At 35.2% G+C, this 14,924-nt stretch overlaps 4 protein-coding genes and 1 non-coding gene across 8 annotated transcripts; 1 reads left to right on the forward strand and 4 right to left on the reverse strand.

The window, feature by feature from the left end:
- Positions 1-280: 280 nt before the first annotated feature.
- LOC110636998 (DNA-directed RNA polymerase II subunit RPB7) lies at positions 281-5,202 on the reverse strand. Of its 2 annotated transcripts, XM_021786914.2 has the most exons (6): positions 4,933-5,202; positions 3,669-3,834; positions 3,504-3,554; positions 1,532-1,597; positions 1,386-1,454; positions 281-611 (listed from the first exon to the last, which is right to left on the reverse strand). In XM_021786914.2, exons 1-6 carry the CDS (start codon positions 5,046-5,048, stop codon positions 549-551), a joined length of 531 nt encoding a protein of 176 aa, XP_021642606.1. In that variant the 5' UTR covers positions 5,049-5,202; the 3' UTR covers positions 281-548. The 2 variants fall into 2 exon arrangements, with proteins under 2 accessions (XP_021642606.1, XP_021642607.1); XM_021786915.2 differs by lacking the exon at positions 1,532-1,597 and having other exon boundaries at positions 4,933-5,156.
- Positions 5,203-5,939: 737 nt separating this feature from the next.
- TRNAV-UAC (transfer RNA valine (anticodon UAC)) lies at positions 5,940-6,012 on the forward strand. The gene has a single exon. It is a non-coding gene; the product is annotated as a tRNA-Val (tRNA).
- Positions 6,013-6,558: 546 nt separating this feature from the next.
- On the reverse strand, positions 6,559-7,654 carry LOC131183093 (early nodulin-75-like). The gene has a single exon (XM_058153007.1). The coding sequence runs from the start codon at positions 7,652-7,654 to the stop codon at positions 6,593-6,595; it is 1,062 nt and encodes a 353-aa protein (XP_058008990.1). The 3' UTR covers positions 6,559-6,592.
- A 79-nt stretch (positions 7,655-7,733) lies between these two features.
- Positions 7,734-8,168, reverse strand: LOC110636960 (extensin-like). The gene has a single exon (XM_021786867.2). It carries the CDS (start codon positions 8,166-8,168, stop codon positions 7,734-7,736), a length of 435 nt encoding a protein of 144 aa, XP_021642559.2.
- Positions 8,169-8,757: 589 nt separating this feature from the next.
- On the reverse strand, positions 8,758-14,603 carry LOC110636996 (serine/threonine-protein phosphatase PP1 isozyme 2). Of its 3 annotated transcripts, none has more exons than XM_021786913.2 (4): positions 14,240-14,603; positions 12,098-12,657; positions 11,834-12,011; positions 8,758-9,103 (listed from the first exon to the last, which is right to left on the reverse strand). In XM_021786913.2, exons 1-3 carry the CDS (start codon positions 14,445-14,447, stop codon positions 11,838-11,840), a joined length of 942 nt encoding a protein of 313 aa, XP_021642605.1. In that variant the 5' UTR covers positions 14,448-14,603; the 3' UTR covers positions 8,758-9,103; positions 11,834-11,837. The 3 variants fall into 3 exon arrangements, with proteins under 3 accessions (XP_021642605.1, XP_058008992.1, XP_058008991.1); XM_058153009.1 differs by having other exon boundaries at positions 8,758-9,114; positions 11,796-12,011; XM_058153008.1 differs by having other exon boundaries at positions 11,796-12,011; positions 14,240-14,602.
- Positions 14,604-14,924: the final 321 nt, after the last annotated feature.

Here is a 14,924-nt window from a genome sequence, read left to right on the forward strand (position 1 = left end):
TTTAATTTTTCTTGATTTTTTTTAATTTTCTTTATCACATTCACATACTTTTGTTGGATAATTTTTTTTTTAATATAAATTTTTAAAACAGTGTACAGTATTAATCTCAAATTTAATAAAAAAAATATGGTTTTGTAATTAATGTGCATAAAAATTAATTCATAATATTTTAAATTTCAAGAAAATGATTCATTTTTCAAATGGAAAGGAGTTTTTTCGAAATTCACAAATTTAAAAATGAAATCTCAGAGATATTAAACACAAATTATTAGATGGCAAATTTAAAAGATCAAATTCTTAGCCCTTCAAGATGAAAGATACAATCAACAATTATAGTTCAAAATAAAGTATGTCTTACAACGTTCTAATTTCAATTGCCTGGAAAAGAAACACATAGCAGTGATTTAGCATTACATTGTAATAGTGTTTCTTAAGATTATGAGTAAAGGAAAAAAATTCCCTCCGAAAATATACAAGAACCAGTAACAAGAGAATGCATTCCAATAGGGAAACTTTGATGCCATGGAAGATTCGGGTAAACAAATCCACTAAGCAGTTGCTGGATCGTTTATCACTCCCAGGAAATCATCCTTTATAGTGCCGATGCAAAACTGTAAAAGAAGAAGAAGCAGTGCACTAGTATTAGATGTGCAGCAATGAAAAATTATATGCGAAACAACATGGGTACTTCCTAAGTTTTGATCACTGCAAACAAAATTACAAATGATTAGGCAATCTTTATTAGAAGTTCCCTAGGCTTACTTTGTTTATTTAAAGTTTATCCAAAACAATCTGAACAAACTCATTAAGTTCTCGATCCCATTTATCCAGAGCATCATATTCAGAATTAGGATAGCCCATGAATATAACAAATAGGTGCTGACCATAATAGAAGAGCACTCAAAAAGATAATAGAAGAGCACTCAAATTATATCAGTCGAAACACAAATGAAAAGTTTCTGTAACATAAAGTTGGTGAAACATGCAAGCCCTTTATGTTGCAACTGTAAGAGCCTACTTTGCAATAAAGTCATTATGAAATGCATCAAGCGAAACAGGTTATCAAATGCTCTAATGGTACATGATTCACTTCTTTTATAACAAGAAACAAACTAACCATAGATGCATATCAGTGCCAAAGCAGTTCGCATATTTAACCATTTCTAAAAATCAAACCACTTGCACTAAAAAGAAAATTATATTCCTAACTTGGTAAAATGGTTTTCATCAGCTTCCTTGTCATAAAACACCCATAATTACCCAGTTACAAAATAAGATAAATTCCGTAATTTCAGTTTCAGAAAAAGGAAATGTAATTGAAGTCTATGGCTCATGAGAGAATATACGCATAAGTATCAATAAATAAACACAAGATATGTACATACAATTTCTGTAGCATCAACTCGAGTCCCAATTATCTTCAATCGCACTTCACTATCCTTCTGAATCTTAACCTGAAAGATGACATAATTTTGTCATGGAGAAAATAGAAACTGATTTTGATTCAAAATATGCAGAAAGCAAAGCATACTGATCCATCCGAAGTTGTATAGTTTGGCATATCTCCAGATTGAAACTCCATATCATCAGGTATTAGCTACAAAACAAGATGAGAGCACGAAGTTGCAGAAATGGAAGATGTGATCACATTTTTATGTATGTAAAATTTGTAAATGCATCTAATAGTTGTAGAGACATGATAGGAAAACTAATAAGCTTCAATACAAATGGGTTACATAAGAGACCAGATATAGTTAGAACATGACAGAACATTACTATTGTGCACTTGAATATAAGATTAAGCATTACTGATGTAGAACACAATAGAACACTCAAAGGGAATGAGGAACAATTCTCAAAATCAATTGTCAATAATAAAAGGTCTCTTGATACTCGGACTCTTCCATTTACCATGCCATACCCGTGTCGACACGACACAACACAACACAGGATATGTATCCGACACACATGCATGAAGTTGGACACATAGTGACAAGATGAAGAGAGTCATGACCCATCACAGATCCAGACGAAACAGACCAAAAAAAAAAAAAAAAAAGGAAGAAGAAGAGAAGTGACCATCGCAGACCTAGACGAGCAAGGACTGAAAGAAGAAGAAGAAGATCAAACCTGGCTTACTGCTCTGCTTCCCAGTGATGCAGGTATTTATTTTTTTATTTTTTATTTTTCTTCTTCCTTCTTCTGATCTTCTCTTGCCAGCCCAACAGGGTTTCTTTTCTTTTCTATACTTTCTTTACCTGAATTCATGTGTCATGCTGTCCTTTTTTTCTTGCCCACATACTATTTTGTTTGGTTGCCGACAACAATGCTTCTGTGCTATTGCTAATTCTTTTGCATGCATGCCAATTTTTTAAACAAATTTTAAAAATTTTGCACAAACTATTATTGTTTTACCTGTTTAAGACTGTTAAAAATTTTAAATTGTTATTTTTTACAGAAAATTTTTTAATTGCTGTCATTGAATGGTAATATTCAGATCTGCTAATTCTAATTTGGAAAACTTATAATAAAAATAATTAACATGAAACAATTGTATGATTTATCTACTTAACTACTTTGTCACAATAGTGATTACACATAATTTTATATCCTTTATTTCATTTACATAACTTATCCACAACGTATCCTAGTAGCCGTGTCTAAATTTCGATCCATATCCCCCTATTTAGAAAGTTTACAAATCTAACACATGGATCCATTTCCGATATCCATACCTAAGTGTGAGTAACATCGATAAAAGTCTACAAAATACCTAGAGAATATACAAATTTATAGTAGAATTTAATCCTACTAGTATTAGGATTTGGAATCCCAAACAAGAAAATTACTAATTACGAAAATTAAACAAATTCAAACTTCTGAAACAAAAGACACACTACTTCCTAAATTTCTTCCTAAAATAAGTAGTCCGAAAATCTCTAGAAGACAATCATGCATCAATTACAGTCCAACTTTTCCTTACGATATTCATTCTCCCCATGAAAAAATTACTTTCGTTATAATATTCCATCCATCCCATAGAGCAAACAAATGAAAACTTCGTAAGTTTTTATCATTTGAAATTTTGAATGGACATATTTGAAAAGTGGAAAACTTAAGAATGACAATAAGCAAGGATTTCAGCAACAATAAGCAGGGATTTTCACCTTAATTCTTGAACCAGGCAAAATCCTTAATTGCTAAGGAAAAACCAAATTCTTTCTGCCCTGACTTTTGGGTTTATGCAAATTTTAAGCTCCATACAACTATTTCAAAAATTGGTACTTCCATAAAATAGGAGATTTCAATTCCTTTGTGCTCAAAACATAGTATAGCTTAAATGCTAACATTAATTTTTATCAAGTAGTTCCTACATTTCTAAATGACCAAAAGGCAAACACATACAAAAGCATTGAGGGAAGAAAGCATTCTCGTAATACAAGGCAATGAGGAAGGCTCACAATCCTCTAGCAGAAAACAAAGAAGTAAAATGCAAAACTTACATGGTTTGAAACAAAAATTTGAACTGGTCCAGCTTCAGCAAAAAATCCCATCTGCCAAAATTCTGAATAAAGTTGCTCATTGAAAATACTTGAGAAGTCCACAATCACAATTTCATAATGTTATTAAGAGCTTGATAGGTAAGCATCTAAGAAAGAAACACATACCTTGTTTACCATGGTAACAACAGCTTCCAGAATCTCTCCTTTAAACGGCCTGAACACAACACACTGGTACTTCACTGGAAATGTCACAAATCCTGTTCCATCTCGGATCAACCCTTTCCCAATGTTCTCTATGCCGGTTATTGCCACCACAAATCCATGCCGACCACTGCAGCAAAGAATTTTGAATAATTTTTACACAAAAATTTATTCATCGTCAATCGAAGAACTAACAATTTATTAACTGTTTCAGAGAAATGTGACTCAGTTTCAGTGGACTATTCTTTTTTTTTTTTAATATGAAATCATGTCACATCACAATAAATAGCATATCATGCTATAAACCCAAATAAGCACATCCACCAACTCCTATTTGAGGAACCAAATTCTGATTAATCAAACACAATAACAAATCAACAATTTCCATTCTCCTATCTTGTCCTTCACAGTTTGTAAAGATCATCCAATCAAAGTAGTATGATAAAATACAGCAGCAAACATACATCCAAAAAGAATTTTTCTAGCAACAAAAGTGGCTAAATTGGTCCTTAGCACAAAAGTCATACTCCGTATACCTACTGGCCTTTTTCCAAATATCCAGTGATACAAGTCAGACTCCAAGCATAACATAGCTACACAAGCAGCGTTTCCTTCTCAAAAAACCACTATCAATGACCTGAAATACCACTTGCTAGTTGCTATGATAACGTTAGTAGCATCATAACTTTAATTCCTTTCCAGTCTTCACAAAGATGTAGGCCTCGCTCGTTTTAAGCATAACATAGTTACACAAGCAGCGTTTCCTCCTCAAAAAAACACTATCAATGAACTGGAATACCACTTGGTAGTTGCTACGATAACGTTAGTAGCATCATCACTTCAATTCCTTTCCAGTCTTCACAAAGATGTAGGCCTCGCTCGTTTAAAGCCATATAAGACATAGTGCCATAACACCAAAAGATTCAAATAAACAACGTTTGACCGAGAGGTGGAGCTTTAACCGGTGCCAAGAAAAGGAAAATACCTAAGAAGCCAAACATTTATAAGGAGTTCGAGTCCTCCCTCACACTGGAATTTTATTTAAGAAATCATTCTCTTCAATTCCAAAGATAAGTTAAAAAATTCAATTTAAGACATGGGTTTATTGATTTTTTCTTCAAACCCAAGAAAATTGAAGATATGGGTTCTGATCATATTGATTCAAAAACTGGTATATGTGAACGGAATCTAAAGCAGTAAAACAAAAAGCAGAAATAATAATAGTCACCTGCAAGTGCCCTCGACATCTTTCATGAGCTTGGAGACCAGATTATCGCGAAGGTTGCGGCCGAAGTAGCGTGGATGCAATTGCATATTCCTTTCCAATACTATGTGGAAAAACATCTTCTCTTTCTGTCTATCTCCCCCTCTGTATCGATGCTTCCCTTCCCCTGGTTAGAATGAGAAGAGACTACACAAAGGGGCAAGATGAATGATTGTTCGAAAGGGCGATGAGCGAGGCAGTTGATGGGCTTTCAACAACAGCTTGGGCCTGAGTTTTCTTTGTTTCTTTCTTTCTTAGCGTTTGGCAAAATTGCTGAATATTATAAAATATTAATATTTTTTATATTTAATTTTAAGACATTAAATATTGTTTTATTTTGTAGATATGAATTAATTAACTTTTTTGAAAGCAAATATTTTTATAAATATATTTTGTATCATTAGCGTTGTGAATAAATAAAAAGAAATTACATAGTTTTTGCTGATTAAGATTTTTTTTTTTAATTTAGATTTGCATTGAATTTTAGGATAAAAAATAGTTTAAAAATATTTATTTCATTTTTTAGTTTTTTACAATTAAAATAATTCGAATTTTATTTTTAATTATTTTTTATTACTCTCTATTAAAAAATATTTTTAATAACAATTTTAAATAGCACTTAATAAATTGACCACATATTCTTATCAAATATAGATAAAATTTAAGAAAATGACAAAAATTCATGATTTTATTTTTATCACTCGACTATAGTATTATAAATTATATTTATGTTTTTCTGCTAAATTCATGGCTTTGCAAATATATTTTAATAGAGATTTTTCTTTTATTTTTTTCTTTTGCCCAGCAGAAGAAATGAAAATCAACCACTTTAAAAATAGCTTATAGATATTAGTAGGACCACATCGTCCATTGTTCAATTCACATTCTTCAAGAGGTCATAAACTAATTATTGAATTATGTTTTTGAAGACATTAGTATAAATTTTTATTTAACGAAAGACACATTACCTGGTTGCTGTGGTGTAGTGGTTATCACGTCAGTCTTACACACTGAAGGTCCCCAGTTCGATCCTGGGCAGCAACATTTTTATAATTTTTCCAGATTTTTTCTTTTAGCTAGATCTGAAGTTATTGCTATTTCATATTAAGACTAGTGGCTACATTAGTAGGAAACAAGATAAAAGTAAGCACGCCAATACATACGAAATTATATCATATGCGCATAATGATGTTTTTGTTAATTATTGGGTCAAACCCTAAAGAGGGGATGTGTCTTAAATATTTAAGACACTTAACACCTTCATGGCGAAGGTGGATGCATACGCTCCGATAGTGGATATGCAACATTTTTATACTTTTTCCAGATTTTTTCTTTTAGCTAGATCTGAAGTTATTGCTATTTCATATTAAGACTGGTGGCTACATTAGTAGGAAACAAGATAAAAGTAAGCACGCCAATACATACGAAATTATATCATATGCGCATAATGATGTTTTTGTTAATTATTGGGTCAAATCCTAAAGAGGGGATGTGTCTTAAATATTTAAGACACTTAACACATTCATGGCGAAGGTGGATGCATACGCTCCAATAGTGGATATGGAATTTTATATGGTGTTGGTGGCGGATATCCATGAGAGGGCGATGCTTGGGTGGGTGGGCCTCAAGAAGGTGGCGTATACCCTTGAGAAAGTGGTGCTAATCTAGGTGGCAGATAATGCATAGATGGTGGATGTTCATGTGAGGGTGGCGGATTATAGATACGTGGTGGACGTCCATGTGAGGTTGGAGGACACTTGGAAGAGGGTGGTGTTAAGCTGGGTGGTGGATGTCTATGTGAGGATGGTGGATGATGAAAGGGTGAAGGAAAATGGTTGGGCGGTGGATGCTGAGAAGGTGGAGGATAGTGGCGATGTGGTGAATATCCATGTGAGGGTGGAGGATGATAGGTAGGTGTGTGTCCATGAGAAGGTGGAGGATAATGAGGTGGAATGTGGTGGCTCTGTGGAGGATGTCCATGTGACGGTGGAGGACGATGGGTAGGTGGTGGGTGTCCATGCGAGGGTGGTTTTTGGGTGGGTGGTGTACATCCATGAGAGGGTGGTGTTTGGGTTGGCGGTGGATGTCCATGCGATGGTGGAGGATGATAAGTAGGTGGTGGGTGTCCATGAGAAGGTGGAGGATACCCGTGAGAGGGAGGATGTTGTTTGGGTGGGCGGCAGACGTCCATAAAAGGGTGGCGGACAGCCATAAGAGGGTGGTGTTTGAATAGGAGGTGGATAATGAGGTGGAACGTGGTGGCTCGGTGGTGGATGTCCATGTGATAATGGAGGACGATGGATAGGTGATGGGTGTCCATGCGAGGGTGGTGTTTGGGTTGGTGGTGCATGTCCACGTGATGGTGGAGGATGATGAGTAGGTGGTGGGTGTCCATGAGAAGGTGGAGGATACTTGTGAGAGGGAGAGGGTGGTGTTTGGGTGGGTGGTGGACGTCCACAAGGGGGTGGCGGATAGCCATAAGGGGGTGATGTTTGAGTAGGAAGTGGATAATGAGGTGGAATGTGGTGGCTCGGTGGTGGATGTCCATGTGATAGTGGAGGACAATGGGTAGGCGGCGGTTGTCCATGCGAGGGTGATGTTTGAATTGGCAGTGCATGTCCACGTGATGGTGGATGATGAAGAGTAGGTGGTGGTGGGTGTCCATGATAAGGTTGAGGATACCCATGAGAGGGAGAGAGGGTGGTTTTTGGATGGGTGGTGGATGTCCATGAAAGGGTGGCGGCTACCTATGAGATGGTGGTGTTTTAGTAGGTGGTGGATACCCAAGAAAGGGTGGTGGATATCCATATAAGGGTGGAGGATACGTATGAAGGTAGCGGATGTCCATAGGGTGGAGAAGGTGGCATTTGGGTAGGTGGTGGATGTCTGTGTGAGAGTGGAGGACATCCACGAGAGGGTGGCATTAAGGTAGCTGGTGAATATCCATTGGAAGGTGGTGAGTATTGGGTAAGTTGTGGATGGACATGAGAAGGCGGAGCTTGCTTGTGAGATGGTGGGTGTTTATGGACAGGTGGTGACTGCCTATTCTGCGGTAGATGATTGCTATAGCCTGGTTTATATGGTGTGCTATACCTCTCATCGCTGGGAAAAGCTCCAGTGATAGTGGCAAATGAAAGAGTATCGCCTCCAACTGCAATCACCACTAGGAGAAAATGAGCACAGATGGCAAACATCTTCATTCTTAGCATAGTGAAGAAGTTTCAACAGCGCACAAAGCTAAGTCACCAAGTTAGGGTTTAAATAGAACCAGGACAGTGAGCATATTACCATTTTACTTGCTGTTTCAGTTATTAGAGCCAACCACATGACCTTGCTTTTTTCCTCCAGGTTTAATGAGATCATATAAGCTGGAAATGACATGAGAAGGTTGACAATATATATGACAACAGACGTCAGGGCAGTGACTTTTCTTCTCAACGGCTGAATGCGTGAAAGATTATGGAAGAATGGAGTTGAAAGGTTTGTTAGGCTACTATTGCTCTTTCGATGCATATTTAAGTATGGCGCTGAGTGCAGGAAAGATTATGGAAGAAAGGCGGTGAAAGGCTTATTAGGCTACTATTGCTCTTTCGATGCATATTTAAGTATGGTACGAACAAATGGCACACTTGCAGGCCGAAGCGCTTCTTCAAAGACGAGCCAAAATCTTGAGTTAGGGAGTCTACGTGCCACTAGAAAGTGGTAACTGGTAACTGATACCTATGATCCAGAACTAACTTCATCAGAGAGGATAAAGAGCCTAATAAAGCCATTTGAGAAACCACAAACAAAAAAATCCCGTAAAAGGGCAATCTCAGTGGTGTATTAATGCAGTCATTTACAGCAAAAATGTATTTACACCAGCATCATAATTTCCGTGAAGTAAATAATAATAATAATAATAATAATAATAATAATAATAATAATACGGATAAACTTCTGGCCTGTGCCACTGCACTAACGGTGGTTAGCTCCAAACTGAGAATCGAGTATTCCTCCTCCAAACACTATAATCAACAGATTCCTATCCTCAACATTAGAGACGTGGTATTTGCACCACTTCAAAGCTGGAGTTCTGAGTTCAGAATATCAATCTTCAAATGTTTCTCAAATCACAGACGGGCATAATTAAGTTCTGCAAGGATGCTGTCAACAGATTAGCTACCAGAAATGGCTAATGAGAATAAATTAAAAAGGTGGATAAAGGAAAGCTAGAGTGCACCAATAAAATGATCACTTTGACAAAGACGAACAAAATAGAAATCTAAAGTTATGAGACCACAGGGTGGCTTTCCTAAACACAGATTTTCACAGAACCATGAGGGCATAAATCATTCTAGTCGTTAAAAAAATTTATTTTGCTGACCCTGAGAGAGCTTGAGAATTCCACAAAAATTACAATGGCTTCTCTCTGATCTACACGCTAAGATCAGTTTAAAAAAAAAAAGGAAAAGATCTATGAACACTAAGATGTTGTGCCTCACCACATGACCAAACTAATGTATTTTTTATCATTGAAATTTTGATGAGACCTTAACAAGGAAGAATGCAGCCCCTTTAAATGCAAAGGAAAAACTAAAATAAATTTGTTCCAAATCTCATGAAAATTACCATGGATGATGCAATTTTGAAAAATCATCTTCACCTTTCTAGATATCCAACTCTGAAGGTCCTTATTCACAAATAAATGAAGTACTCATCCTAGTATTTCTCTATTTGTTCCCCAAATAATAAAGAGGAAAAAAGATCAGCATTTAAAACTAGAGTTTCAGGATTGAATTCTGCAATGTAATAGGCAAAGTTACAATATGACAACCAAATAATTCACATATAACTTACTTTCTCATAATCTAATTAGTTCAGCAAAAGTAATACATCTCTTAGAAGCAAGAAAATCAATTTGTTTTTAACATGTAGCTTTTCCTAAAGAGCAAAACTGAGAAGTACATATATTGAATTGTCACAATAAAAAAGATGGATGTGAGGTAGACTAGAACATACTACACATGATGATGGTTGTATTAACCTTGAAAGTTGAGGTGGTACGGTAGCAATAACGGGTACTTCTGCCAATATCAAATTTGATTGAGGGCATGTTAACATAAGCAAGTGGAAAAGTTGATTCGTGATGCATTAATGGTAGCCTTGAAGGCTTGAAGCTGGTCTTGATTACAATAAATCAACTGTTGGAATGTAATAAAGGATCAACTGGTCAAGGAACGAGAATGTAAGCTTAAGAGTTCAAAGGTAACCTGTAAATGTGGTAGTGACACTGAGAATGGTAGATAGGACAGAGATATGATAATAAATTAATTGATCACATCTCTGATGGCAAAAATTGTGGAAAGGCGAAGCATCAAGAGTTATGGTAGTGATATTGATAAAATAAATAAACAGAAGAATCAAGCCACCACCAGAACTAAACATGGAGATGATGATATCTAATAGGATTATCATAGCTTCTGGTTAGGAGCCTTGAATGGTGATAGAAGAAGGAAAAAAACCCTTTGCTTGGTTAAACAGCAATGTCTTCAAGTCACTACAAATGAGCGCTCAATGTATCACCGAAAGTAAAAGTCTTTCTTTCTCAGTTATATTTGTTTTATTGCTTCACTTTTTCCAAAGCAGTAAATCATCTTCATGATACTACACAAATGCAAATAATAGCAACGATGTTCCCAAATAAAAAAAAAATTAAATTTAAACATTCATTAAAGTGGAAGCAGAAAAAGTTTGGTTTTTTACATAAAGCAGTTCTTCATTTCAAGGCAGTTTTTTATAAAGATTCCTTTAGTAAAGTCAAAGACTAACCAAATAACAAAGGTTTCTAGAACCGGACTGGACTGGACCAGCTGGTTGGACCTAATTAACTGGGAACTGAACCAATGGTCAGTCTGGTCAGGTCATGAAACTCGTTTAACCATCACAATAGCCATGAACCTTGAGAACTGGTCAACCCAGCCTGGTTCAAGAAGGTAGGCCAGTTTATAAGAGGGCAACATGGCAGCTTGAATGCTGCCACATCATCCTCATTGTAAAAAAGCAAAACAACTAGTCACTCAAATTTGATCACATGGCCTCTAGCCTCTAGCTTGCACAATCTGACTCTAAGCCAAAGATAGGGAATTGGTGCTACTTAATTTCACAAAATTTATTTATATACAGTTTTATAAAAATACTTTAATTATTCTCTTATCTTAATTACTTTGCAAAAAAAAAAAAAATTAAAGTTTATCACATGAAAAAGGTATATCAGTGTCGTCCTAACTCCTATTTTCAATGACAAGTAAATCAACCATACTTCAAATTTTTATTCTATTTATTTCTTCTATTGTGCAACATATCTATCCTAAATTTTCAAACTATGATAGAAACTTGTTGGAAGAAAAATTATTACATTGAAACTTCAAATGGATTAATTTTAATATAATTTAATTTATTTGAGACTTTTAATAAAACAACACTAATTTTATATGACATTTAATATTAATTTCATTCAATTATAGTTTGACCCGAGTTGAATCTTTGGTCCATGATGCTCTGCCACTAAACCATTTATCTCAAATTATCAAGCAACATTCAGATGTAAAAGTAACACCTAACACTTCCACTTTCAAAACAAATACCTTGAAATTTCATTCATGGCCTATAAGAAAAGAAACTGGAATATTCAGCAATCCAACAAATAAAGATGAGGAAACATGCACAAGATATAAGACCAGCACAATCCTAATACGTGGAAGACACAATTATTATTATCTATGCCGTTACATAGAAAGGGAGATCTTTAACTTTTCAGGGAAAAAAGCTCATAGTATAAAACTTACGTTAGCAATTGTAAGCAGGAATCAGGATAGCACACGACCTTTTCACATGAATTTGGACTTTCTATCTGCAGGCTTAAGTATTTGGAACGAGCACATTAAGGTTTCATCAACACTCATCATTGCACCAGCATTATCAAATTCACCGCAATAGTTGGGAGCAGAAAAAATTGTAACAAGCTTCCTGTCTGCAAAGAATTCATATCCATCCTCGACAACCTGAAAAAGAAAAAAGGGGCATCCAGGTAAATTGATTGATTGAGCTACAGCCTACAAGAGTGACAAAAGACACAAGCTTCACCTACTTGATGGGCACGACAAACAAGATCCATATCATTATTCATTAAGAATTCTGACACTTTATCTGACCCAAAGGTGTATGAGACCCCTCGGTCATTCATTCCCCAGCCTTTAACATCCCTACTAGGATCAGACCAAAGTAAATCACAAAGCAACCCAGAATCTGGAACATCAGTTGGACGGGGTAAGTTTCTAATTTGATCCAAACTTGTTAAATCAGGTGAAAGCCCTCCATGCATGCACAATATTTTGTCATCTATAAGAGCAGCAACAGGTAGACAGTTAAAACAACCAGTAAAAGTTTTCCAAAGCTTCACATTGAACCGCCGTTTACATTCATCATAAAATCCATAAATTCGATTAATAGATGCAGACTCATGATTTCCTCTTAAAAGAAAGAAGTTCTCAGGGTACTTGATTTTATAGGCAAGCAAAAGGCATATTGTTTCCAAACTCTGCTTTCCACGATCTACATAATCGCCTAGGAATAAATAATTAGCCCTAGGAGGAAAACCCCCATATTCAAAAAGCCTCAAAAGATCAGAATATTGCCCATGTATGTCACCTGAAAATCCAAAGAAAAATAACTATAAAGGTTAAGGAAAAGACAACTTGAAGGACAAGAATACAAAATGATAACAACAACAATAATAATAATAATAATAATAATAATAATAATAATAATAATAATAATAATAATAATAAAACTGAATTCTCTTCATAGAGCAAAAGGCCACAATTGAAAGGGTAATGCAGTTCAAGCCACACATAACTATTATGATTTGTTTAAATTACACCTGAAGCTAAACAGTTCTTCAGTCTAGGTGAAGATTTAACAGCAATACAAAGTCACAGCTAACGCTTGAAGCAGCAATATTCTAATAAAATAAAGCACCGCAAAATCTAACCTTAACTTTTATCGTAAAGCCACTTTTAAGCCACAAAATCAGGGACTGATAGCAAGTTAGAATATCTGATTGGGGAATAAGAGAACAAAAAACTGAGGGATAAAATGCAGCATCAATGACTATAGCACATAGATATATTTGGGAGATTGTAGCAAAATCTAATTGGGAAGAAAAAGAATAAACAACTGAGCCTACTGAAAAATAAAAATATGCGAATCATATTTAACAGTACACATGAGCTAGTTTGACTAACTTGTTCCATAACACCCCAGATTATAGTAACAGTATACAGCTGAACAGTAGCTAGTTCATATTCATCATGTCATCACTTCTACAGAAATTTTATAGAACGTGACTGAAAACATCAAATGCTCTGGCAAAGAAGTAAAGCAAATAGTCAAATACTGATGCAATAAACATTCTCAAAGGAAGTACCATCTTTCATGTCTCTCATCTCTCTTACGGCCTTACCTCATGCATATGAAGGCTCTCCTAAGTAGATTGCTAAGTGGCATTGAATAGAGATTCCCTGACCCTATTCTATTAAATGACTGTTTTAGTCTCTACCCAATTCCATTCTTTATATAATTTTCCCTGAATCCTTGGTATTTGAGACTTAGTAATCAATAAATTAACACCCTGAAACATAGAAAAAGCCATTACTCAAGTTATGGTCCCACCGAAGGAGGGCTATGAAAGGAAGTAAGGAACTGCAGTTACAGTCTTACCCTTGGCTTTTTGGTACTAAGCAGCTTTAATGCTTAAAACCAACAGCTTGTTGTGAGTTGCAGTCAAAGAAACTTGCAATTGCATTAATCAAGAATTTAAACCCAGAAAAACCTAGGATCTAATGAGCAGTAGTTGACCCTTCTATTTTCATTCTTTATATTAATTGCCATTGTGTAGACAAAGTTTTATTCCCCCTTGAACACACATGGTTTTACCCTCAATAGTTGCTAATACCATTGACCCAAAATAACAACAATAATAATTGCTATTACCAATGGCCTCCTCCATAATCCTACCATGAATCCCTAGCTTCTTGAATCAAGAAGCTGTAATTTCCAATCCCAAATACTCAAATTTTAGGGAAATACCAAACTCCAACTTGAAGGCAGCAATGAAAAAAGAGTCACTTTTTATCTTAAATGCAACAACACTACTCTATCTAATCTCTCCCAAAGAAGCAATAAAAGGAAACACGCAATAGAGGAGTGAACGGGAAATAAAAACAAGTACCGCAGATCTTGATGGGGGCTTCGAGCTCGAGGAGATTGGGCTGTTGAAGAAAGATTTCTCTAGACACAGTACATAGTTGGCGGATCTCATTCTCAGTTACCTGAACCTGCTGGTGTTTGGCTGCTCTTGTTTGCCTAAAATCCAACAAGCGACTGATAATATCATCCAAAACGGCAGGGTCGATGGACGCCTTCACTTGATGAGCCATTGAAAAGCGATCTCAAGAAACCTTGGATGAAAAGGCAAGAAATTCAAGAAATGATAGCAAAGAAACAAGAACAAGAGGGGTGCTGGTTTTCTTTTTAACTTTGCGTTTCTTGATTTTGAATTGAGCTAGTGGGTAAGTGTGGTTTCTTTATTTCGTTTTCTAGCATTAATTTAAAATGTTAATAAAATAGTGTAACTACAAAATCCAATTATTTCTGTGAATCTATTGGATGCGGATGGTGTGCAGTCCCACTCATATCGGATAAATGTTAACAATTGTACCAGAATTTATTTAATTATAATATTATAATTTTTTAATTTAAAAATATAATATAAAATTTTAATAATTTTTAAATTTTATAAAATTTTTTTTTAAATCTCTAATTATTAATTTTTTAATTAGATATTAATTTTAATAATTTTAACATAAAATTTAATTAATATTTTTATTTTTTATTTTAAGTTATGTGTAAATTAA

Source organism: Hevea brasiliensis, chromosome 9 (genome assembly GCF_030052815.1).
Source record: "Hevea brasiliensis isolate MT/VB/25A 57/8 chromosome 9, ASM3005281v1, whole genome shotgun sequence".
In the NCBI taxonomy this organism is placed as follows: Eukaryota; Viridiplantae; Streptophyta; class Magnoliopsida; order Malpighiales; family Euphorbiaceae; genus Hevea; species Hevea brasiliensis.